Source organism: Ostrea edulis, chromosome 2, assembly GCF_947568905.1.
Source record: "Ostrea edulis chromosome 2, xbOstEdul1.1, whole genome shotgun sequence".
Classification (NCBI taxonomy): Eukaryota; Metazoa; Mollusca; class Bivalvia; order Ostreida; family Ostreidae; genus Ostrea; species Ostrea edulis.
The window spans coordinates 18,750,448-18,775,203 of NC_079165.1; the positions used below are offsets into that span (position 1 = coordinate 18,750,448).

General features: G+C 35.2%; 1 protein-coding gene across 2 annotated transcripts; it reads right to left on the reverse strand.

The window, feature by feature from the left end:
- Positions 1-945: 945 nt before the first annotated feature.
- LOC125680268 (cytoskeleton-associated protein 2-like) lies at positions 946-23,387 on the reverse strand. 2 transcript variants are annotated; one of them, XM_056156276.1, is made up of 10 exons: positions 23,216-23,387; positions 21,852-21,948; positions 17,859-18,020; positions 15,714-15,785; positions 13,080-13,679; positions 11,051-11,186; positions 9,939-10,079; positions 8,859-9,029; positions 4,104-4,276; positions 946-1,590 (listed from the first exon to the last, which is right to left on the reverse strand). In XM_056156276.1, exons 1-10 carry the CDS (start codon positions 23,247-23,249, stop codon positions 1,368-1,370), a joined length of 1,809 nt encoding a protein of 602 aa, XP_056012251.1. In that variant the 5' UTR covers positions 23,250-23,387; the 3' UTR covers positions 946-1,367. The 2 variants fall into 2 exon arrangements, with proteins under 2 accessions (XP_056012251.1, XP_056012252.1); XM_056156277.1 differs by lacking the exon at positions 15,714-15,785.
- Positions 23,388-24,756: the final 1,369 nt, after the last annotated feature.

Below are 24,756 nucleotides of genomic sequence, written 5' to 3' on the forward strand. Positions count from 1 at the left end.
GTATATGTAGATATTTATCAGTGTGTGAAAAAAAGGGGCCTTTTCTCCATACAATCTCTTTAATTATTTGAAGAAATTTTCAAATCTTATTTGAAAGCTCTTTAATTCATATGCCGAATTAATGCTCTCTAAATGAATTATATCCATTTCTTGAAGCCCCATTTGAATAATGTTGCTCCCTTCAAATCAAACCAGTTACTGTACGTATTCAGAGATCATCGGCAGATGTCAAATAATGAATTTGGAAAAACTTTAAATCTAATTGTATCTTTAATTGAATAGTTGCTCTTTTCAAGAATTAATGCCTGCATCAGAGGTACAATGATTCAAACTTTCGGTTTGATTCGGATTATTTTTGATTCGATTTACAAGCTAACTGTGTTTAAATATTCAGCATTCGCTTTCAACCACAATCATCATACTCAGACACTACAGATAATGTGGGGGGGGGGGGGGGGGGGGGGGGGGGCATGTTTCATAGAAAATTTTAAGTTTTTTTTGTTTTCAGTCAAAAACCTTCCGACCGCTAAAAAACTGTCACATGTGGAACTACCCTTTTAGAATAGATTTATTCCTCAAAAAATTCTTCCAATGTTGATACAAGTTATGTGACAATTCGTTATTGATAAAAGTGTTACTTACTCGTTTGAATTTTCCCTTGTGTTGACTTTTGTGGCCATTTTCCCGTATAATTGATCATGTCAAAGTCACGTGATTTGCCACCATGCATTTGCTGATGTTTACCAGAGTAGTTTATAGGTCATTTGTGATTTTGTTCCCACACCGCCTTCTTGTAAACTAAGCATAAAACTTCTATCCAATAGTTGGCATCTTTGTTATTGTACAATGAGAAAAAAAATCTTATATGATATTTCACATGTTCATATTGCACATAATTCAGAGAAATGCATTTTTCACATCTTGTCCAACAGCTAAAACAGGATAAATTATTAAAAATACATTTTATTTAGGCTATCAAGCAAATTTTTATTAGTAAAATTTAACAATAACATATAAAGAAAGAGGTGAAACCAAAAACACAACACTAGAATCCTTTATAAAACTCACAGCGCAATAAAGGCACTGAATGGGATCCTCATCTTTGAAAAAAGCTTTAGAAGTGAATTTTTTTTTTTATTAAAAACCCATAAATTTACATATTTTTACAGGTGTAATATTGATTAAAAACCCACAAATCTACATATTTCTACAGGTATTAATAAAAAATATTGGGATTTTGATAATATACATGTCTGTCTGATAATTGCAGTGTTCATAGATTGCTTCTATTTCAAATTCTATCACCAGTCTCCCTATAGTATAAGACATTTTCCTACAGAACATCCCAGCAGGAATAAAATGGCAATTTACAGTTCATCCTCCAGATTCCAACTAAGGGTGGGGTTTGACTGGAACAGGGTTCTCTTTCTCTCCGGTGACGGTATGTCCTCTAGGGCAGTGTAAACTGGAACTTTGTCATGAAGTTGATCTGGTAAACCACTGAGGCTGCGACGAGTTGATCTCCGAACTGGGGTCACTACTTTACAGGGTGAAGGTAAAAGGTCACTGGAAACATTGGACTGCCTCTGTCTGAAATTTTATTTCATGTTCACCATTATCAACACAAGTCTTATACAATACTTCATCCAATCTGAATTTTTTTTATTGCTTCTATGCACCATAGAAAGTGATATAGCTTATCAATATAAAAAAACTAGAAGTCCTATATATGCGGAACGACAAAGCCATTAAATGTGAAAATTGAAGAGTCTTGTATTATGTAAATAAATGAAAATGTTCCCAAGGAAACTTAAGTTATTGCGTGTCATAGAAAATGCCGACAGATGGAGAGACGGACGGACAGTGATTACTATAGGGCACCCGCCATGTGGCTGGGCCCAGACAACCGTATTTCACATGTATGATTATCCCAGTATTTCACATGATTGTAAACTACGATTATCTTGGTATTTTACTTTATTTCATACTGTGATTATCTTTATATATTACCTAATATGTACAATATATACATGTAATCTTTTTATTATATGGTATTTTACTTATAAAACATGTAATGCTATTATCATCCTGGTATTTTCCATGTTTGGTATGTACAATACTTAGATTATCCTAGAATTTTATCACTTAATACCATGATTATTCTGGTATTTTACCTGTTAAACATAATATTATGAATATTCTGGTATTTTATCAGTTTAACTTAATATCATGAATATTCTGGTATTTTATCAGTTTAACATAATATCATGAATATTTTGGTATTTTATCAGTTTAACTTAATATCATGAATATTCTGGTATTTTACCTGTTTAACATAATACCATGAATATTCTGGTATTTTACCCTGTTCATATTTTACCTGTGTTTGTATTTCACCTGTGTTGGTATTTTACCTGTGTTTGTGTGTTACCTGTGTTGGTATGTTACCTGTGTTGGTATGTTACCTGTGTCTGTATTTGACCTGTATAGGTATTTTACCAGTGTCTGTATTTGACCTGTGTTTGTATGTTACCTGTGCCTGTATTTTACCTGTGTTTGTATTTTACATGTATTGGTAATTTACCTGTTTCTGTATTTTACCTGTTTCTGTATTTTATCTGTTTCTGTATTTTACCTGTGTTGGTATGTTACCTGTGTTGGTATTTTACCTGTATAGGTATTTTACCTGTTTCTGTATTTGACCTGTGTTTGCATGTTACCTGTGCCTGTATTTTACCTGTGTTTGTATTTTACCTGTATTGGTAATTTACCTCTGTTTGTATGTTACCTATGTCTGTATTTTACCTGTTTCTGTATTTTACCTGTGTCTGTATGTCACCTGTGTTGGTATGTTACCTGTGTTTGTATGTCACCTGTGTTTGTATGTTACCTGTGTTGGTATTTTACCTGTATTGGTAATTTACCTGTGTCTGTATTTTACCTGTATTGGTAATTTACCTGTGTCTGTATTTTACCTGTGTTGATATTTTACCTGTGTTTGTATTTGACCTGTGTCTGTATTTGACCTGTGTTGATATTTGACCTGTGTCTGTATTTGACCTGTGTCTGTATTTTACTTGTGTCTGTATTTTACCTGTGTCTGTATTTTACCTGTGTCTGTATTTTACTTGTGTTTGTATTTTACCTGTGTCTGTATTTTACCTGTGTCTGTATTTTACCTGTGTCTGTATTTTACCTGTGTTTGTATGTATTTTACCTGTGTCTGTATTTTACCTGTGTTTGTATTTTCAGAGCTGCCAACATTATGAAATGGAAAATAGTAAGGCGGGAGAACTTTTATGAATAAATATGTAACCTGAGCAATTTTAGGCATATTTCAAATCCAAATTTAATGAATTTAGACACACTAATTGTCAAGCATTAAATGATTTTACAACTGCAGAAAGTCAAATTTTATACATCTTTTATTAATTTTACCTTCTAAAACTTGTGTACAAAATCTTGCTACATTAGTACAAATCATAGTTTTACAGTTACTGTGTCAGTTATTCTGGCAAATTATTTTATGTTATTTTCCCCGCCGTGAAAAATGTTAAAGTTTGTCAAACAGATTATACACTTAGCATACAAACTCCCACTTTCTGACTTTGAAACGAATAGATGTTTACTTGCATATTGTTCTTTGAATTTCTGGCTTCATTCGGTTTTCTTCTTTGGGGGATTATTGTTGTTATTTCCATTAATGCATGCCTTACGTTTAGTAGCAGCTGCCATATTGTTTATTTCAAAGCATTAAAATGATCAAGGTTTTGTATATATATATAGACTATGCAAACAAATGTAGTAACGACTATGGCTTGTTTATTATAAAAGTAAAAACCAATGACGGACAGCTCTAAAACTTTTGAAATGTCAACTAAGCGAAAATCGGAAGATATATAGTGAAATCGTAAGGCGTATTTTCGGCCCTAAAATCGTAAGCCTTACGCCAAAATCGTGAGGGTTGGCAGCTCTGTATTTTACCTGTGTTTGTATTTTACCTGTGTCTGTATTTTACCTGTGTTTGTATTTTACCTGTGTTTGTATGTTACCTGTGTCTGTATGTTACCTGTGTTTGTATTTTACCTGTGTTTGTATTTTACCTGTGTTTGTATGGAGTAAGTTGTCGGACACAATATTTAACTGCACTTGAGTTAAACACATTTCCACCTTCAACTTCTTTAACTAGTGCGCTCTTTAACCGAGCCTTTCTTTCCCGTTCCGAGCTGATTTCTGTGATAATTTGGGTCAAGGACTTCGCCAACTCTTCTGCTGGCTAAATATAAAAGAAGAAAACATAAAAATTTCAATTTGTCTAGGATTTCTATTATCAGCAGATATTAAGGATAATGCAGGGATTCAGCATCACATGCATGGTGAAGGTTAGGTTCCTTAGAAGTTTTCGGGACTCTCGATGTGAAGTGCTCATGTCTAGACTGCAGGGGCACCACAGGATAGAGCTTCTGATGTCACACAACATCATGTGACCACCATGATGATTGCATGAAATAAAATATCATGTAGCCTAAAAATATGTAGTCCATAAAGGACATTGTGCCAGTGTCTGTTGATAAACTTCCCCTCTCCCTCCATTATACAGAGCTTGTGAAGGAAGCTCACAGACAATTTGGGATATTGTATGTTTAATATGGAAATTATACAGAGCTTGTGAAGAAAGCTCACAGACAATTTGTAACAATACACTGAAGAACTGCAGCTCTTTAGGAAAAAAAAAACCAAGAGGTACTGTGAGCAATGCTCACTGAGAAAACCCCCCGCTTACCCTAATCTCCCAAAGGGCGTTGTTAATAGGTATAAATTACCTCTTTCCTGAGGGTAAAAAAGAAAGGGCATGACAAAACCCAGTGTAGTCTCTTCTCTAGGAGTGCATTTGACCTTTTGACCCCAAAATCGATAGGGAGCATCTTTGTCCCATGGGTAGTCCTGAAAATCATATTACTACTTTGATGTCCAGTGCACCTGACCTTTTGACCTTAAATTTGATAGGGAACATCTTCGTCCCATGGGTAGTCCATATGTATGATATGGTGGCTGTAGGTGGAAAGAATAACTCCTTAGAGCCCAGAAACCATATTGCTACTTCGATGTCCAGTGCACTTCAGAGACCGGAAACCATTGCATCTACAGACGGACGGACAACCAGATTCCTGTATAACCCAACCCCAAAAACTTTGTTAATGGGGGGGGGGGGGGGGGGGGGTATAAAAATGGGAAGATCACTTACACATCCACTTGTTACAAAAGCTTTCAATTTATGGCACAACATTTTTGGCACATAATTCAGATTTTATTTCTCTGTATTTTCATATCATTGCCAAAAGATTGTAACATAATTAAACAGGTTCATTCCTGAGTTTTGTCAATTTTTTGGGGAGGTATATTATTGATTTTTACATTGTATGAGAATTCTGAAATAAAAAAGAAAAACTGGGGTCATAGTGCTTGTTATTGAGCTACAGTTTGTTAAACCTAATCCCCTTTTTATTTGGAATTATGTGGGAACCTATCTGGAATTGTATGGGTACCTTTTCTTGAATTGTATTAGTACCTTGTCTGGAACTGTATGGGGATCAAATCTCAGAATCACAGGCACTCGATGTTTTAAATATAATAAAAAAAATTGTCTTCCTGTATCACAAAGTGTATCACCCTGTCATCTTGGTTTTTTCTTTACCAGCTGCATCGCTTACAATTTCGGCGAAAATTTCGATATTATATGATAATTAGACCCCTACCGTTTAGAAGCAACCTTGTCAAGGACTTATCTATTGCATCGTAATAGTGAACTGGAAATAATCAAACGTCAAATATTGTCTACTGTTTCTCAAATGTGAACAAGATGTACTGTGAGCAATGCTCACTAAGAATACCCCTCGCTTACCCCAATCTCCCAAAGGGTGATGTTCATAGGTATAAATTACCTCTTTCCTGAGTGTAAAAATATGGTATGCCTTTGTAGAAGAAAATGGAAGATATAGTCCGAACACAAATCCATGGCATAAACCTATAATTTTGACTTTGAGATCAAAGGTCATAAAGAGGTCATGAATGTACATGACACATAGTCTCATGGTGATACACCCATGTCTTATGGTATGACTATGTCAAAACCCTATATTCAATTTTGACCTTGAGGTCAAAGTTCAAGGTCATATAGAGGTCATGAAGGTACTCAACACATCGTCTCATGGTGATACACTCATGTGTCAAATATGATATGCCTATGTCCAAGAACAAAAAAGTCATGGCCCTGACACGAATCCATTGTAAAAACTTTTAATTTTGACCTTGAGGTCAAGGTCATATGGAGGTCATGAAGGTACATGACACATCATCTCATGGTGATACACTCATGTGTCAAATATGGTATGCCTATGTCAAAGAACAAAGAAGTTATGGCCTGGACACGAATCCATTGTAAATAAAGTGCACCACCACAGCACATGATACGCCCGTCACATATTGTTAACAGTATAGATTGTGCCCATTAAAACATTTTTTTTTATATCAACTTAATTAAATGTCACAGTGACCTTAAAGTAGGATGCGACACACCTTCTACCTAAGATGCATTAGTTGACCAATTTTGGTGATTCTAGGTCTAATAGTTTTCAAGTTATGAGCCGGACAAGTTTTTGCCATATATGGCCATATCTTCTTAATGAAAAGTCACAGTGACCTGGTTTTAATGTGCGACACACCTTCTACCCAAGATGTATCTACAGACAAAGTTTGATGATTCTAGGCCTTGTAGTATTTAAGTTACGGGTCGGACACGAAAAAGCTAACGGACGGACGGACAGACGGATATCTTCTTAATGAAAAGTCACAGTGACCTGGTTTTAATGTGCGACACACCTTCTACCCAAGATGTATCTACAGACAAAGTTTGATGATTCTAGGCCTTGTAGTATTTTTAAGTTACGGGTCGGACACGAAAAAGCTAACAGACGGACAGACATGAACGCCATACCATAATACGTCCCGTCTTAAGACAGGCGTATAAAAACATTTAATTTTGACCTTGAGGTCAAGGTCATATAGAGGTCATGAAGGTACTCGACACATTGTCTCATGGTGATCTTCCTGTGTGCCAAATATGTTATGCTTAAGTCAAAGAACAAAGAAGTTTTGGCCCGGACACGAATCTGCACAGACAGACAGACGGACGGACCAACAGACAGATTCCTATTTACCCCCCAGAACTTCGTTCAGGGGGTATAAAAATCGTTAAGGGGAGGAAGGAAGTTGACATCATTATGCAAATGAGAATTCCCTTGCTGATGTACCCTCTGCAAACAATAAAAGTCGGACACAGTTGTGTAGTTTTGGAATAGGCTGGCACGGGGAAGTTTATTAAATCTATCGCAAAACAACATTGGAAATGTTGTTTTATTTTGACTCCAAACACTAAGTTTTGTCTGACACCTATTTTGACAACACTGAAAATTTACAGATAAGCAGGACAAGACATTTGGATGTAGATGTATAAATGTCACTGTGAATGTTTGAGAGTATGCCACGTGTTAGTGTGTCAATTTAACCTTTCTTATAACGTATGACATTTATGAATTTCAACTACTAACAATGAATGCATGAACAAGTGAAAATATCATGTATAACGTAAAAAAAGAAAAAAAAAAGAAAGTATATATAAACAGAATTCCTCAAGATTCATTTCCTCGCTAAAACATTTTCCCATTCAAATTTACTGCTATATTATAATATTTACTATCTTATCGACCAATGAAAAAAGGGCTATCCTGAAATAATGTCAACTTCCGTCCTCCCTTTAACAATTTTTCTCACATTTGAGAAGCAGGAGATGATATTTGACGGTTGATTATAGCCGATAAATGGACTTTATCTCCTATTCACCATGACGATGTGAGAGGTAAGACCTTGGCAGTGACCTCTAAATGGTAGGGGACTAATTATCTTATTAAATTGAACTTTTCGTCAAAAATTGTTAGCGATGCAGCTGGTAAAAAAGAAAACCAAGATGGTGGCATGATATACCTTGTGAATAGTTTGTTTACAGGCAGACAATTTTTTATTATATATATTTAAAACGTCGAGAGCCTGTGTCTGGAATTGTATGGAAACCTTATTTAGAATAGTACAGGTACTTTATTTAGAAAAGCACAGATACTTTATTTAGAACTATACAGGTACTTTATTTAGAACTGTACAGGTACTTTACTTAAAATTGTACAGGTACTTTATTTAGAATTATACAGGTACTTTATTTAGAATTGTACAGGTACTTTATTTAGAACTGTACAGGTACTTTATTTAGAATTGTACAGGTACTTTATTTAGAACTGTACAGGTACTTTATTTAGAACTGTACAGGTACTTTACTTAAAATTGTACAGGTACTTTATTTAGAATTGTACAGGTACTTTATTTAGAATTGTACAGGTACTTTATTTAGAACTGTACAGGTACTTTATTTAGAACTGTACAGGTACTTTATTTAGAACTGTACAGGTACTTTATTTAGAACTATACAAGTACTTTATTTAGAACTGTACAGGTACTTTATTTAGAATTGTACAGGTACTTTATTTAGAACTATACAGGTACTTTATTTAGAACTGTACAGGTACTTTATTTAGAATTGCACAGGTACTTTATTTAGAACTGTACAGGTACTTTATTTAGTATTGTACGAGTAAGTTATCTGAAATGGTATGGGAACTTTATCTGGAATTAAACAAGTACCTTATCTGGAACTGTATAGGAATCTAATCTGGTATTGGTGAGTATGTGATGCATAAGATTACAATTATTCTATAAATATAATGTTGTGGTTATTCAAAAGATTCCCAAACCTGTGCACAGTTCTGTACTGCCTTCTCAAATACTTTAAGGACCTCCTCCAGATTGTTTGTGGATTTGAGGATCTTTGCCTTACATATGTAAAACCTGGCAGATGATCTGGCTAAGGTGATGTGATCCTCAATAGAATTCAACCATTTCATCGTGTCCTCAAGGGGGCAACCCTGAAAAATATTGTTCATCAAGTATTGTGAACTGACTGTTCTCTACTGCCAACAAATGGGTGTTAATATACCTGTTTAAGAACAGTGGATATAATAAATATTATAGAAATTCGGAAATAGTTTGTACAGGCTTTAATCATTATTGTTAACATGCAAGTCTGTTACAATCCCCGCTTAGCATTCACAAAATTTTGTGAAAGACAGATGGACGGACAGTATGAAAACAATGTCTCCCCTTGAAAGTGGGGAGACATAACAAGGTCATTGCAATATATTACTGACTGAAACTCAAAAAAACAATAGACAGTGTTTTACCCGCCATCTCTGTTATAACTATAATCTGCATGGTACACTTAATCTTTTAAAATTTTACAACTATGTCCTTGATTCACGACCCTTTAACCCAGATATCAATTGTAGAGTTTTTAAAAAACTACTGGCCTAAACGTTTTGTCAACTGGACCAACAAAAAGTGACAGTACATTAATAGTTCAAACTGAAATATTCAAAATGTCTAGCATGCAAGTGGTATAACTTTTAAAATGTTCGACATACGAGAATATCCCAACCCCCCCCCTCCCCTTCCAGAGATCTATAGTTCTGCAGCTAGCGAGAATAAGTCTTCCCTTCTCTGTGTGTCTGACATCGCTGTACTTAGTAAGAGATCAGCATCTCAAATGTCCGTGTCTACACAATCCTGTGAATGCATGCTGCATGCACACAAATAATTAACTATATATTTCTTTCAACTTTGTTGCGATGGGATAATTATCATCAACCAATACCGATTCAGCTAAATATCTATCTGCTACAAGCCAAATGTAAAACACAAACACTTTCATATAGAGATCATGTTGAAACAAAACACGTCCTGAAATAGCAGACATTTATTCTATTCCTGCTACTTACAGCCTCATACAAAGTGGTGCACTCCTCCAGCATAGACTCTAGATCCTCTCCTATAGGATCCCCCCTGCTCATGGACTCATCCAAAGTAAACTGCTCTTCAAGCTTCAACACCACAGATGATTTGGGTTGTTTAGTAAATTCCTGAAAGATGAACATGTAAATAGAGGTGTAAATAGGAGTCATAATGGGAATAGCACTCTCATGGGGCATTCAAACTGGTTCTTCAGTGTGACCTTGATTCTGGCAAAACGACCTTGATTCTCATCTGGGTAAAAAAAACCAGTCTGATCATAGGCAACTTTTGTATCAAATATGAGTTTTTAATGTCCCTCGTTATGGCATGGCCTGGATTTCTTGAAAAGAACTTTAAAAATTTGAATGTCAGTTGTTGAGTTAAAATAGAGATACAGAGCTCACAATTTTTTGTTATGTAAGGAATTAGGCTCATGCCATGTTTTTGTTTACATAGGTTAGATATACTAGTAAATGATTCAATTAAAGTAGATTTTTTCAATTTACAAATTAATTAAGAACACAATTAAATAGTTTCTAGTGTTTGGCACATCTCATTTTGTTTTAAACATGCTATTTTCTATTAAGCAATCTATATGTACACAAAAACCAAGGCACGGGCCTTGTTTACATAACAAAGAATTGCGAGTGCTGTATCTCACTTGTAACTCAAGAACTGATATTCAAATTTTGGTTGACCATTAGAAAATACTTTAGTTAAGCGTAGTAAACAATAGAAATAGAAAAATAGAATATGAAACTTTTCAGCTCAAATCGTGTCTATGCCCCTTTAAGTCGAAACTTATACTCAAGTCTGAAATTTTACTCAAAGTTTGACTGCTAAAATAGAAGAAAACTTAAACTTAAGCCTGGATATAGACAAAAACTGGGGGGGGGGGGGGGGGGGGATAAATAGATGGACATGACAAGTCCTTTATATAGACCCCCCCCCACCACCTTGCTTGCAGGGTTATGACTACTATGAACCCCCCCCCCCTCCAAAAAAAATTTCATTAGATTTAAGTAAAACAAGAAACTCCTTATAACACATTAAAATGTATCCTTGTAAAATCTTTTGAAATTCTAATTTGAAATACAACCTCATTTCCATTGTCCTGATTATAGCAAGATTCACGGACCCTTTTCTTTGCTGATAATGTGGCATCAAAGCACCGCAGGTGTCGGAACCCACTTGGGGTCTTTCCTCGCTTCTTCAGCCATTCTTCTAGATCAGCCCTGTAACAGTAAAAGTTGCAGTTTCTTTGAAGGAATGAATATCGTTGTAAAAACAGTAAACAGTGTGCTAACATTTAAGTAAAATTCATGAACTTTTTAACTTGGTATCATGGTTTGTTTTCTCATCATACTGAAATTTGAGCTAGATTGAATTTCCTAATCATACCACTTATCAATTAGAAAAGGAGTTTTAAAAAATTGTGGCTGTCGTAATGCCCATCTCAAATCACACCAAAACTTGGTACATTTAAAAAACCATATAAAACTGATAGAGATCATCCTCATCCAACAACAAGTCACTCTGTGAGGAATGGTGACTCAAGGTCACTTTGTGTGGAATGGCGACTCAAGGTGTGAGGAATGGTGACTCAAGGTCAGTGTGTGAGGAATGGTGACTCAAGGTCACTGTAAAGAATGGTGACTCAAGGTCTGTGTGAGGAGTAGTGACTCAAGGTCAGAATGTGAGGAGTAGTGACTCAAGGTCAGAATGTGAGGAATGATGACTCAAGGTCAGAATGTGAGGAATGGTGACTCAAGGTCAGAATGTGAGGAATGGTGACTCAAAGTCAGGGTGTGAGGAATGGTGACTCAAGGTCAGGGTGTGAAGAATGGTGATTCAAGGTCAGGGTGTGAGGAATGGTAACTCAAGGTCAGTGTGTGAGGAAGGTGACTCAAGGTCAGTGTGTGAGGAATGGTGACTCAAGGTCAGTGTATGAGGAATGGTGATTCAAGGTCAAAGTGTGAGGAATGATGACTCACGGTCACTGTAAAGAATCGCGACTCAAGGTCACTGTGTAAGGAATAGTGACTCAAGGTCAGTGTGAGGAATGGAGACTCAAGGTCAGTGTGTGAAAAATGGTGACTCAAGGTCAGTATGTGAGGAATGGTGACTCAAGGTCACTGTGTAAGGAATAGTGACCCAAGGTCACAGTGAGGAATGGTGACCCAAGGTCACAGTGAGGAATGGTGATTCTAGATGAGATGGGAAATTTCTTACTTCTCAGTTTTTCAAGCTAGATTTTTTAACCTTTTGACCCCAAAATCATTAGAGATGATCTTTGTCCCATGTATTCACCATTATAAGTTAAATCAATAGCTCAAAACTTAACCTGACAGACAGATGGATTTGACACCCCCCCCCTTTTAAAAATAATTTTCAATACAAAACGTATAGTATACATAGTAAAGATATACTTTATATTGATATAGACTTTTACTATTTTCTAAACAATTATTTCATTATAGTGTGATTATATTTCACTAAAGCTACCAGTATGTAACTGAAAGATGTTGCAAGTTACTTAGTTAAATTCATTTTGGTGAACTGAGACATGTTCAACACTAGAAATAATTGATTTTTTTTGTTTCCAAACTAACATGGTTATTGTATTTATAATGGCAATAAATAATAACTTGTGCAATGTAAATTATTCAATTTTGGTTGGAAAAGAGGATTTGGGGGGTGAGGGGTGATTCCTATACCTCCCAATTTTGTTTGGTAGGTGTATGATATACTAGCATTTGTCCATAGTAATTTTGTTTGGTAGGTGTATGATAAACTTGCATTTGTCCATAGTAATTTTGTTTGGTAGGTGTATGATAAACTGGTATTTGTCCATAGTAATTTTGTTTGGTAGGTGTATGATAATCTGGCATTTGTCCATAGTAATTTTGTTTGGTAGGTGTATGATAAACTGGCATTTGTCCATAGTAATTTTGTTTGGTAGGTGTATGATATACTGGCATTTGTCCATAGTAATTTTGTTTGGTAGGTGTATGATAAACTGGCATTTTGTCAATAGTAATTAGCATGTAAAACGTTTACCTCATTGTTTGGTAGGTGTATGATAAACTGGCATTTTGTCAATAGTAATTAGCACGTAAAACGTTTACCTCATGGATCTGTGTGGAAGCCGTAGTGGTGTTTTCCTAAATGCCTGGTTTTCAGATTTTTGTCCGATAGGAGAAGTAAATCTGACATTATGTCCATGTGTTTTCAGAGCCTCGTTCTCCACTGGCAATCTTTCGTCAGACAGACTTGGCAAACAAGACTTTCTTTTAAGAATGCTCCTGGTGACTTTCGCATTTCGTGATTCCATGTCCGAATGTCTTCTACTGAACTGTTTTGCTTGGTGTTCACCAGACTTAAACTGACACTGCTTTGTTTTGCCCTTCATTGGTGATAGTGCTGCACTGGTTTTCTTCACTCCAATACTTGTTGATGCTGAGTTAGTCTTTCTTATTTGGGAAGACTTTCTCTTGGTCACACTGGATTTTGTCTCAGGTTTTTTGTTTGCGGGGTTAGTCGTCGCAGTGACGGGTTTCGTTGTAGACATCAGGGGTTCCTTTGTTGTTCCTATCTGTGACCTTTGTTTTGCCCCTGGCTCTGACTTACGATTCCCCGGCTCTGACTTACGACAGCTTGCAGTCATCACCTTTGATTTCACATTGGTATACTTCTTGTTGCCTTTAAATGGGGTCTGTGTCTTTTTTCTGAATGTTTATATTCTAAGTTTATGACGGGATATTAACATAGTACATGCACTTTTTAGATTGAGTATATATATAGTAAGTTATCTAAACCACAAAACACCTAGTGCTAAACAAGAGGCCCAAGGGCAACAGTGCTCAACTGAGTCTCCTTGGGCCTGCAGTTCTTCAGAAAATTTGTTACCCTCTTTATTCCCATTAAGGATTTTGATATTATGACCCCAACAAGGTCATGACTAAACTGTACTTGAATCCACAAAACATTATTAACACGGCCTTGCTGTTCTAGAGATGTTTTATAGGTTTCCCTACATTCATACTTTATGTAGCAAAAATTCAATCCCTGATTTTAGCCCCCTCTAACCCCATGGTCCATAATAATAATGATACACCCCCCCCCCCCCCAAAAAAAACTAACAAAAACTGGAATTCACAAAACTTGGGAGTCTGTTTGCATATTTAATAATTTGATTTAGTGTACAGCCCTGCATTTCTTGAAAATAATTTTTTGAAGTTTCCTACATGATATATCATCATGTAAAACTACTAGTCCCAGGGGTCATTATTTGATCAAATGTAAATTTGCACTTCTTGCATGTTATGCCCAATGATTCTTCTTGAGAGGAAGATTTTTAAAGATTTAAAGATAATATATACACTGTATATAATCTCCGACTGTATACTGTATATACTCCCCTATTGTACACTGTATATAATCCCCTATTGTACACTGTATATAATCTCCTATTGTACACTGTATATAATCCCCTATTGTACACTGTATATAATCTCCTATTGTACACTGTATATAATCCCCTATTGTACACTGTATATAATCCCCTATTGTACACTGTATATAATCTCCTATTGTACACTGTATATAATCCCTATTGTACACTGTATATAATCCCCTATTGTACACTGTATATAATCCCTATTGTACACTGTATATAATCCCTATTGTACACTGTATATAATCCCCTATTGTACACTGTATATAATCTCCTATTGTACACTGTATATAATCTCCTATTGTACACTGTATATAATCCCCTATTGTACACTGTATATAATCTCCTATTGTACACTGTATATAATCTCCTATTGTACACTGTATATAATCTCCTATTGTACACTGTATATAATCTCCTATTGTACACTGTATATAATCCCCTATTGTACACTATATATAATCTCCTATTGTACACTGTATATAATCTCCTATTGTACACTGTATATAATCTCCTATTGTACACTGTATATAATCTCCTATTGTACACTGTATATAATCCCCTATTGTACACTGTATATAATCTCCCACTGTATACTGTATATGATTCCCTATTGTGGCTCACCCTACCGCCAAGGACAAAGATTCAAACAAACTTTAATCTAAGTTGACTAAGCTATATGAATCTGAGTGCATATTCATCATGGCCCTATTTTAGAAGATTCTCAAGTTTTTTCCTATTCATTTCCATATGTAGTATGACCCTAACCTTTCCTCAGAGCATTGAACCTGAGGATGCTTTGCATATTGATATGACTAATCCTGGCCATGCTGCTCTTGAAAACTAAGATTTTCTCTAATTCAATTCCTTTGGGGGTGGGGGGGAGGAGGTGACCCTTTATTTTAACAAACTTGAATTCCCTTCACACAAGGATCCTCTGTGCCATGTTTGTTTAAAATTAGCCCAGTGGTTCCTGAGAATTGTGAAGTTTACAATGGTGATAACAGACAAATTTTGATTTAGAAGACAGCTTACTTGAGCCTATCATGCCCAAGGCTCAGCTGAGCTAAACATTCATTCATGCAATTTAAGCAATTCCCGGAAGATGAATTTCATATACATGTAGTGAAAATGTAATCAATGAGTGGCTCTGAAATGCATCAATGTACAGTACACGATATCAGACACACAACATTTACACAAGACAAGTTCATTTCATTCCCATTCAGCATTACAAGTTCAGCATAAAAAAAATGAGGTGAAATTACATTGGTCAAGAAAACAAACACTGGTTCTGTACTCGTACCTCCCACTACTTGTGGATGACTTATTCTCTCTCTGGATCTCCTTCTGTTGTCTCCATCGTTCTAATCTAACACTGAAACACATGTCATTTTAAATCAATACCAATAAATCTTTTCCCTACTAGTGCAGAGATCCTTATTCTGACAACACATGCAAATACCAAAGATAAGCATGTTTTAACAAGCATTCTGTAAGTCTTCTGCATAATATTCACCACAAATAATCGTACTTTATCATTCTGTAAGTCTTCTGCATAATATTCAGCACAAATAATCGTACATTATCATTCTGTAAGTCTTCTGCGTAATATTCAGCACAAATAATCGTACATTATCATTCTGTAAGTCTTCTGCGTAATATTCAGCACAAATAATTGTACATTTATTGCATGATAGTGAGTGCCCTCGGGGAATATGATTTTTCTTGGGTGAATAAATCTTCATATCTCCCGAACATTCATGCAATAAATTGTTTATTATACTGAAACAAAGCAAGACCACAAAATTACATTTGAGATTGGAGTCCGCTCATCTATACACTGTACATTTATGTAGCTGAGATTGCCCTAACGGTAACACTGCGCCTCAACGAATTAGAAGGTACAAACAGCGAAATACAGTGATATGATAACCAGTTTTTGTTTTACCATTCTCCTTGAATGCTGATTTACTTGCTTGTTTTTGTATCAACCAAAACCAGGCGATTTAACTGTATCAAAGACCTGCATATTTTGTGCCTTACGAACTATGGAAGTAGAATGACTCGGACTTATTGTGACGTCACAATACATTTCGTCGTCTTTGATGTTAAATTTATGGAAAATGCACGAGGCTGCCCAAGCGGTAAATATGATAGGGAAATATGATGTTTGAGAGGGAGATATGAAGTTTTGTTATCCCTGGCATGTGACCGTCCAGACCAATCAGATTTCGTGTTGCATAGAATTCTCATACTGAGGTATAATAATATCATTCTGTAAGTCTTCTGCGTAATATTCACCACAAATAATCGTACATTATCATTCTGTAAGTCTTCTGCGTAATATTCAGCACAAATAATCATACATTATCATTCTGTAAGTCTTCTGCGTAATATTCAGCACAAATAATCATACATTATCATTCTGTAAGTCTTCTGCGTAATATTCAGCACAAATAATCGTACATTATCATTCTGTAAGTCTTCTGCGCAATATTCAGCACAAAAAATCGTACATTATCAGTTTATGCACAAGGATAACCAGGCCCCATGAAATAAAACTCATACATGACAATATTCAAATTCCATACTTTCTATGTCCAAAGGCCATCAAAAAATCAATGAACCGGAACAAAATTTGAACTTGATCTGTAACTTGTCACAGTAAAGCAACGTACCAAAATATGAAATAAATATCTGCAAACATGATGAAAAAAGTGCAGAAAACTGAGTATTTGAGTTAATTTTTCTAAGTTTGAGGGCCATAACTTGGCAAAATCTCAATGAACCAGAACAAATTTCAAACTTGATTGATAAGCAATGTATCAAATGAATATCTGTAAGCGCGACAAAATAAGAGGCCCATGGGCCACATCGCTCTGAGTCACCCTGGCCTATATTTCAAGATTTTCCCTATATATGCGCATGTAAAACTTTGATCCCCTATTGCAGCCCCATCCTACCCCAGGGGCCATGATTTAAACAAAATTGAATCTGCACTAAGTCAGAAAGCTGCTATGTAAATTTGAACATTTCTGGCCTGGTGGTTCCTGAGAAGATTTTTAAATGAACACCCTATTTTTGCGATTATCTCTCCTTAGAAGAGAGCATGGCCCTTCATTTCAACAAACTCGAACCCACTTCACTCAAGGATGATTTGTACCAAGTTTGATTGAAATTGGCCTGCTGGTTCTGGAGGAAATTTTTAAAATGTGAAAAGTTTACGACGACAACAAGAACCAAGCCAACAATAGACAATGGAAAGTTTTGATCAGAAAAGCTCAGGTGAGCTAAAAAGTGCAGAAAACTGATTTGCAGGACTGACTGACAAATGGACAGAGTGGAAACCTATAGTCTGGGACTGAAACACGAACGGACAGTGGGGAAAAAAAACTCGAAAGAAATTTATGTACTCGCTTAAACATGAAATCTATTTTTCATGAAATACCTCATAGGCGTTCCCGAACCCCGAGTCTCTGGTAAGATTGAGATTCTTTTCTGGGCATTGGAGGCTTTGGCTGGAGCTGTTGGTTGCTTTTTTATGATGGATTCTGCTTTGTGGTTCAGGTAACGGGACGTGACTATCTTCTTTCCCGCTTTCTTTTTTGGTCTGTGAAAGGACTAGCAGGCATTATACTAACCAGACACAAACACTAACACAGTCATTCTTCTACACTGTCCACAGTAGATTTGGTTTTCCATACTTTTATACTCTCAGATTTCAACTTTTGTCCTCTGGTTTAGCACTTTTGTTGCAAAAGCAATACTGAGATAATGCAAAAGATTAAAGAATGAACACTAAGTTTATCTATGAGATTACTATGCATTCAGTGGTCCCCCCCCCCCCACTATATGAGTAAGGTACCCATACTTATTCAATTGGAAAAAATAGCATCAAAATGGAACAAATCGGGAATTTCCTTTCATATTATACCAACAAATGGCATTTAATTTAAAATTACCACTGTATCAGTGATATCTTAAAGGATAAACAAGTATTCATTGTTTATAATTTTACAAACTAGTGTCATTTTATTGACCTCTACTTATATATTATGAGAAAGTGAAGAAATTAGTTAACTCGTACAACATTTTAAGCAAAGCGAATTACAAGCCTCAAATTACAATGTTATAGAAGTTCGTTACTGGACATTTTTAGCTTCAAAATTGTGGAAAGTTGATAGTATTTGGCATTGGGAATGGTACCACTTTAACATTGTTACCAGTTATATAAAGAAACAGAGGTCCACAGGCCTATCAGTCACCTGGATATTAGTTAAAAGTATAACTAACCACAAGGATACAGAATCTATAATTTTCTTGTTCTACATATCTAAAATTGCCTCCCAAATGATGAAAGACTTTACATTTGTTATATTGATACTATATGACTATTTTGGACCATCCTAGACTCATAACCCTGGGATAGCAAAATTCACAATTTTGAGACACACCTTTCTTAAGTTTTATACAGTATCAGCAAAATTCAAGACGTCTTTCAAATGATAAGGACAATAATAATCACTATGTTAATTTTGGCCTCACACAAAAACCAAAACCCCTACCCTGTGATTATGAAATTTACAACTTTGGTAAAGGGCTAACTGCTTCTTCTAAATATCTATTCAGCTTCAAGAACATTAAAGATGTTATTTAAATGTTTTACACATAAATACTATCTATATACTGTAACAAGTTTGGCCCTGTCCTGGTCTCAGAATGTCTACCCCGGAGATCATGAAATAGACAATTTCGGTAGAGGCCTGCTTGCTCTACATGACCAGTTTTCATGAAAACTCAGTGGTCTGAAGACCGAGGCAAGTGAATTTTAAGGTCGGGTCAGTGAAAATCAAAATCAAGAAGTGCAATGGACTTGTAGACATTTTGTAAGTTACATTAAATATAATGTTGGATATTCTAATCATCTTACTAGCATAAATTTACCATCAAAATAAATCAATAAATAGCACATAAATTGTTTGGAAATTGTGGTTTGTTCATTTTTTAAAGTAAAGAATGATAACTATACTTGTACTTGACAAGGTAACTTGTACATGTACTTAAATCACATTCATATTCAACAAACAATTTGTTGAAACAACAAAAAATGGCCGCATTCTGCATCACACCACACACCAGTATTGTTCAATTAAAATGAATTTCGTCAGTTGCAGTTATCTCTCATTTTATGCAATTTGTATAGTTGGTAGTAACAATGAATCGTTTACATTCGATATTGTGATGTTGGTAGATAAGACTACATCCTAAGGTACACTCAGGCTGTTTTCATGTTTGTGAAAAATAAGTGAATTTGTAGTCTTGTCTGCGGGTGGAGAGACCATGTACGGTATTGTTTTTCTGTTACTGATGGGAAGGATGTTTTTATAGGGTGGATATGAATAAGTGCAAGTAATTTACTGAAACTTTATCAAATATGATATTTGATAAAAGTTTCAGTAAATTAATTGTACAATACATTCCATAATGTATGTGATAAACATGTACTATGAAAATTGGGAGGGGGGCAGTAAATTTCACTATGGGCCGATAACTTCAGGCAATTCACTAGTCCTACTCGTCAGCAAGTTTTAAATGTTTTCGTGAAGACTGCATGACTATGTATTTAGTTTTTCTTAAACATGTGTGATTGTAGAGAAAAAGATTTTTGAAAATTGGTCCATTTTTGCCTGTTCTTGCTCCATCCCTAAGGCCCCAGGATTCCTGAAATTTACAGTATATGTCCCCTTGTCCCAAATAAAATTTGAAACAAAATTGGAATGGTAGTGATTAAGGAGATTGTCAACGAATGCCAAATGCCACACACCAATAGCAAAAGGTCACCAGAGTCACTCAGGTGACCTAAAAAAAACCAAACCCACTAGCATTGCTAACCAAGTTTGTGTATATGCAAAGTATAACCACAGAAACTTTTAAAATTCTACATGGTCAGATTTTTTAAGATATTGTTGAATTTCAGAAAATTACATATATTTTTCGATATCCAAATATTTTGGATTTCCTAAACATTGTAATTGCTCATATAGCAGGATATTTTTCAGATTTTAAGCTTCAACACTCTGGAATGAACATCAGGAACATATCAGAAAGGATACAACAAATCTTTAATCAAATGAATTCAAAAATCTTTAATTATACATGAAATATACAGAAATGGAGTGGAAAAACATTTTCACACATTATTTGTGATCATCAAATAGATGCAATTCAATCAAATTTACTTATTGAAATTGATTAGAGATGTATATTTTTGTTTCACTGTGGTGAGTAATTTGGTTTTTCTTGTTCTTTTTTGAGTTATCTTTATGTACCAACTAGTGTATCTGCTTCAGTCAAACTTTTTTATGTAGTTTACATGTACAAACTGTGAAATGTTTGTTCTGACTAAATGTACTAATCAATGTATCTGTGTTTGTTCTGACTAAATGTACTAATCAATGTATCTGTGATGTTTGTTCTGACTAAATGTACTAATCAATGTATCTGTGATGTTTGTTCTGACTAAATGTACTAATCAATGTCTCTGTGATGTTTGTTCTGACTAAATGTACTAATCAATGTATCTGTGATGTTTGTTCTGACTAAATGTACTAATCAATGTATCTGTGATGTTTGTTCTGACTAAATGTACTAATCAATGTCTCTGTGATGTTTGTTCTGACTAAATGTACTAATCAATGTCTCTGTGATGTTTGTTCTAACTAAATGTACTAATCAATGTCTCTGTGTTTGTTCTGACTAAATGTACTAATCAATGTCTCTGTGATGTTTGTTCTGACTAAATGTACTAATCAATGTATCTGTGATGTTTGTTCTGACTAAATGTACTAATCAATGTATCTGTGATGTTTGTTCTAACTAAATGTACTAATCAATGTCTCTGTGTTTGTTCTGACTAAATGTACTAATCAATGTATCTGTGATGTTTGTTCTAACTAAATGTACTAATCAATGTCTCTGTGATGTTTGTTCTGACTAAATGTACTAATCAATGTATCTGTGATGTTTGTTCTGACTAAATGTACTAATCAATGTCTCTGTGATGTCTGTTCTGACTAAATGTACTAATCAATGTATCTGTGATGTTTGTTCTGACTAAATGTACTAATCAATGTATCTGTGATGTTTGTTCTAACTAAATGTACTAATCAATGTCTCTGTGATGTTTGTTCTGACTAAATGTACTAATCAATGTATCTGTGATGTTTGTTTTAAAATACATTGACCCCTGAAACTGTGTCTTATATGTCTGCTTATTCGTATGTTTTATATCTAATAGAGTCCTACATACAAACTTACACATCACTGTCCTGTGTTGATGATCTGTTTTATATCTAATAGAGTCCTACATACAAACTTACACATCACTCTCCTGTGTTGATGATCTGTTTTATATCTAATAGAGTCCTACATACAAACTTACACATCACTGTCCTGTGTTGATGATCTGGCTGTAAGGGGCTGTCTCTTCTGATCTTTCTCTACTTGGAATTTCTTCCATTTTTCGAGAAACTCTGTTGCTATTAAATATAAATGAAATATTTAATGACACATGTTATTATATATGAAAAATTGTACATCAATTTCAACTTCTTTGGTTAAACAAAATTTTGTTTACAGAATTTAATCTGGAGGCCACATTCCTTGGATGATTACTATTACACATCTAAATCATTTTAAAATTGTATGCATACAATTCCCATTCAATCGCAATATAGGGAAAAATGAAGTTTGTTAAATCAGCCCTTATTCATTTATTTGCCTCCCCTCCTGATGAATTATATCTGTATCTTCTCCTTTGAATGTAGATTTATCTTTCATTAAACATCAGAAGAACATAAGAAAATTCCTTTAGTCACTCCCATGTTATAAATAAATGAAAAAAATAACACAGCAAAGGTTTATTGGTGAAAGTAAATATATTGATATGATTATTACGATGCTATCGCCGTTTAAACAATGGAATATTGTGTGTTTATGTGCTGACGTCAAGCGCAAAGAAATCGAATGGCGAGGTGGCGACCTATTTCAAGTGATGCTTCATTTGTCAGTGTTAGGGCTGTTTTAATCATGACCTATTCGTAGAATAATCTTCTGATAATTGAATCCTCGCGTTTTGGAAGATAGATCTGCGAAATAAAGTTGTAAGAGGTATAGGTATACAGCGACACCAGCTGGTGTCACTGAATTCCCACTTTTCAATATGGAGTCTGCTCTGACTCTCCCCCGCACATGTCACAATATAAAAACGGGGTAAGCAAATGCATCTTGTCATGGAACAGTGAGTGGAGGTGACAAACCACAGGGGCTTGTGTACAGAACACTGTAATTTTTAAAGGGAATGTCTTGATTTTTCCACATAATCCCCTAACTATGAAAAATACATCGAATGTCAAGAGATATATAGCCAATATGACAACCAACATCAGATATTTCCCGCCTTGTAGAATTAAGTTTGAAACAACAATTCGTCTATCTTAACTAAAGATATACATGTACGTAGATCTACTCACAGGAGTTTGAAATTTTATCAAGAAAGTCAATAAAATTCACATGATTGACCAAGCCATGAGCTATGCGTTAGCATAGCGAATTCGCTATGCTAACGCATAGCTCATGGCTTGGTCAATCATGTGAATTTTATTGACTTTCTTGATAAAATTTCAAACTCCTGTGATCTATTGTTTTTCTTTCCTTTTTCAGACTTAATTTTACAATCAAAATCATGAATAAATATCGAGTTAAAAAACCGCAGTAAACTTCGGAATACTGATACATCCTGTATACCTTTCTTCACATTTGCAGAATTCTCTTTGTCCATGTTTTGTAAAATACAATGGTAACAATCATTACAAGGGTCACTAGCTGGCTGGCTTCTGACAGTTATTACTGTCTGTGTTTGTGTTTGTATTTAGGCGCAAAGAAAATGATTGGTCCGATTAATGAATATTTCAATCCCGATCCCGATATTAAATACCAGCAATATTCTGCACTCGTTATCGAGGCCTATTTTTCGATTCTCATATAGCACTTTTTCTGGTTTGCGATTGTTATTCAAGGTGCAATTCACTTTGTAAATATTTACATTTCCAATGTTTTACAAATTATGATGAAATTTAACTAAATTATAAGTGTTGTAAATAATTAAAGATATCTTTGAAGAATTCAATGAAAGAGATCATTAATCATTTATATCGAGCTCCAAATTAAATTTTGCCTGCAATTATTCCACCACATTGATGTACGCGTCTATTGAACTAATAAGAGCAATGAATGAAGATATTTCCAATTCCTCAACACCAATATGACTAACATGACCTTGCTGTTCTGGATAAGACCAAGGTCACACGGTATGAAATGAAATGGTATGAAATGAAAGATCTTGTCACATGAAATATCTATACAAAATATGAAAGTTCTATCTTAAATAGTTCAGGATATATTTTTTAAATAGGTCAAACTCAAAGGCCAAGATCACAAGGTCAAACACAAAGTCTTGCCATAAAGAATCTATATATACAAAATTCATATAGGAGAAAAAGCCACGGTAGGTTAGGTCAGAAGATCAAACACAAATGTTTTAAAAGGTCTTGTTATAACGAATCTATATAAAAAAAAATGTGAAAGCCCTACTTTGAATTGTTTCTAATAATATTTAACAGTTTACGTTTTCTTAAAAACAGGTCAAACTCCAAGGTAAAAGGTCATAGTACGAAAAGAAAGGTTTTGCCATAAGAAATCTATATATAAAATATGAAAGATCTAGGGATAATTTTCTTGTAAACTATTTGTTGTGTAATTTGAATTTGAGTCCAAATGTACTTGGGATTACCAAGATCTTGATTTCTACTGTTTTCAAGTTTACTTTTAAAAGTCGTCTACTGGAATGGAAATATCCCAGATTTCTTGTGGTTCTAATTTTGATAAACTTAAATGTATGCCATATCAATTATAAGAAGATGCTTGGCTTTGTGGTCCCTTTGTATGGTGTCCGGATAGGGCCATTTACAAAGCGTGATTGCGCGTTAGTCACAACACGCCGTCACGCCAACAAGCAACGCGCCTTCGAGCAGACAAGCAACGTGCCTTCGCGCTTTCACGCCAACAAGCAACGCGCCTTCGCGCAGACAAGCAACGCGCCATCGCACCGTCACGCCAACAAGCAACACGGCGCGAAGGCGCGTTGCTTGTTGGCGTGACGGCGCGAAGGTGTGTTGCTTGTTGTCGCGAGAGCGCGAAGGTACATTGCTTGTTGGCGTGAGAGCGCGAAGGCGCGTTGCTTGTTGTCGTGAGAGCGCGAAGGCGTGTTGCTTGTCTGCTCGAAGGCG

Bases quoted from the DNA above. Each gene is read 5' to 3' on its own strand.
- LOC125680268 (XM_056156276.1), bottom strand. From the start codon at position 23,249: ATGGACAAAGAGAATTCTGCAAATGTGAAGAAAG. The intron at 21,949-23,215 runs GTATACAGGATG...TATATTTAATAG, and splicing joins TTCTGCAAATGTGAAGAAAG to CAACAGAGTTTCTCGAAAAA. The intron at 13,680-15,713 runs GTACGAGTACAG...ATAAACATTCAG, and splicing joins TCATCCACAAGTAGTGGGAG to AAAAAAGACACAGACCCCAT.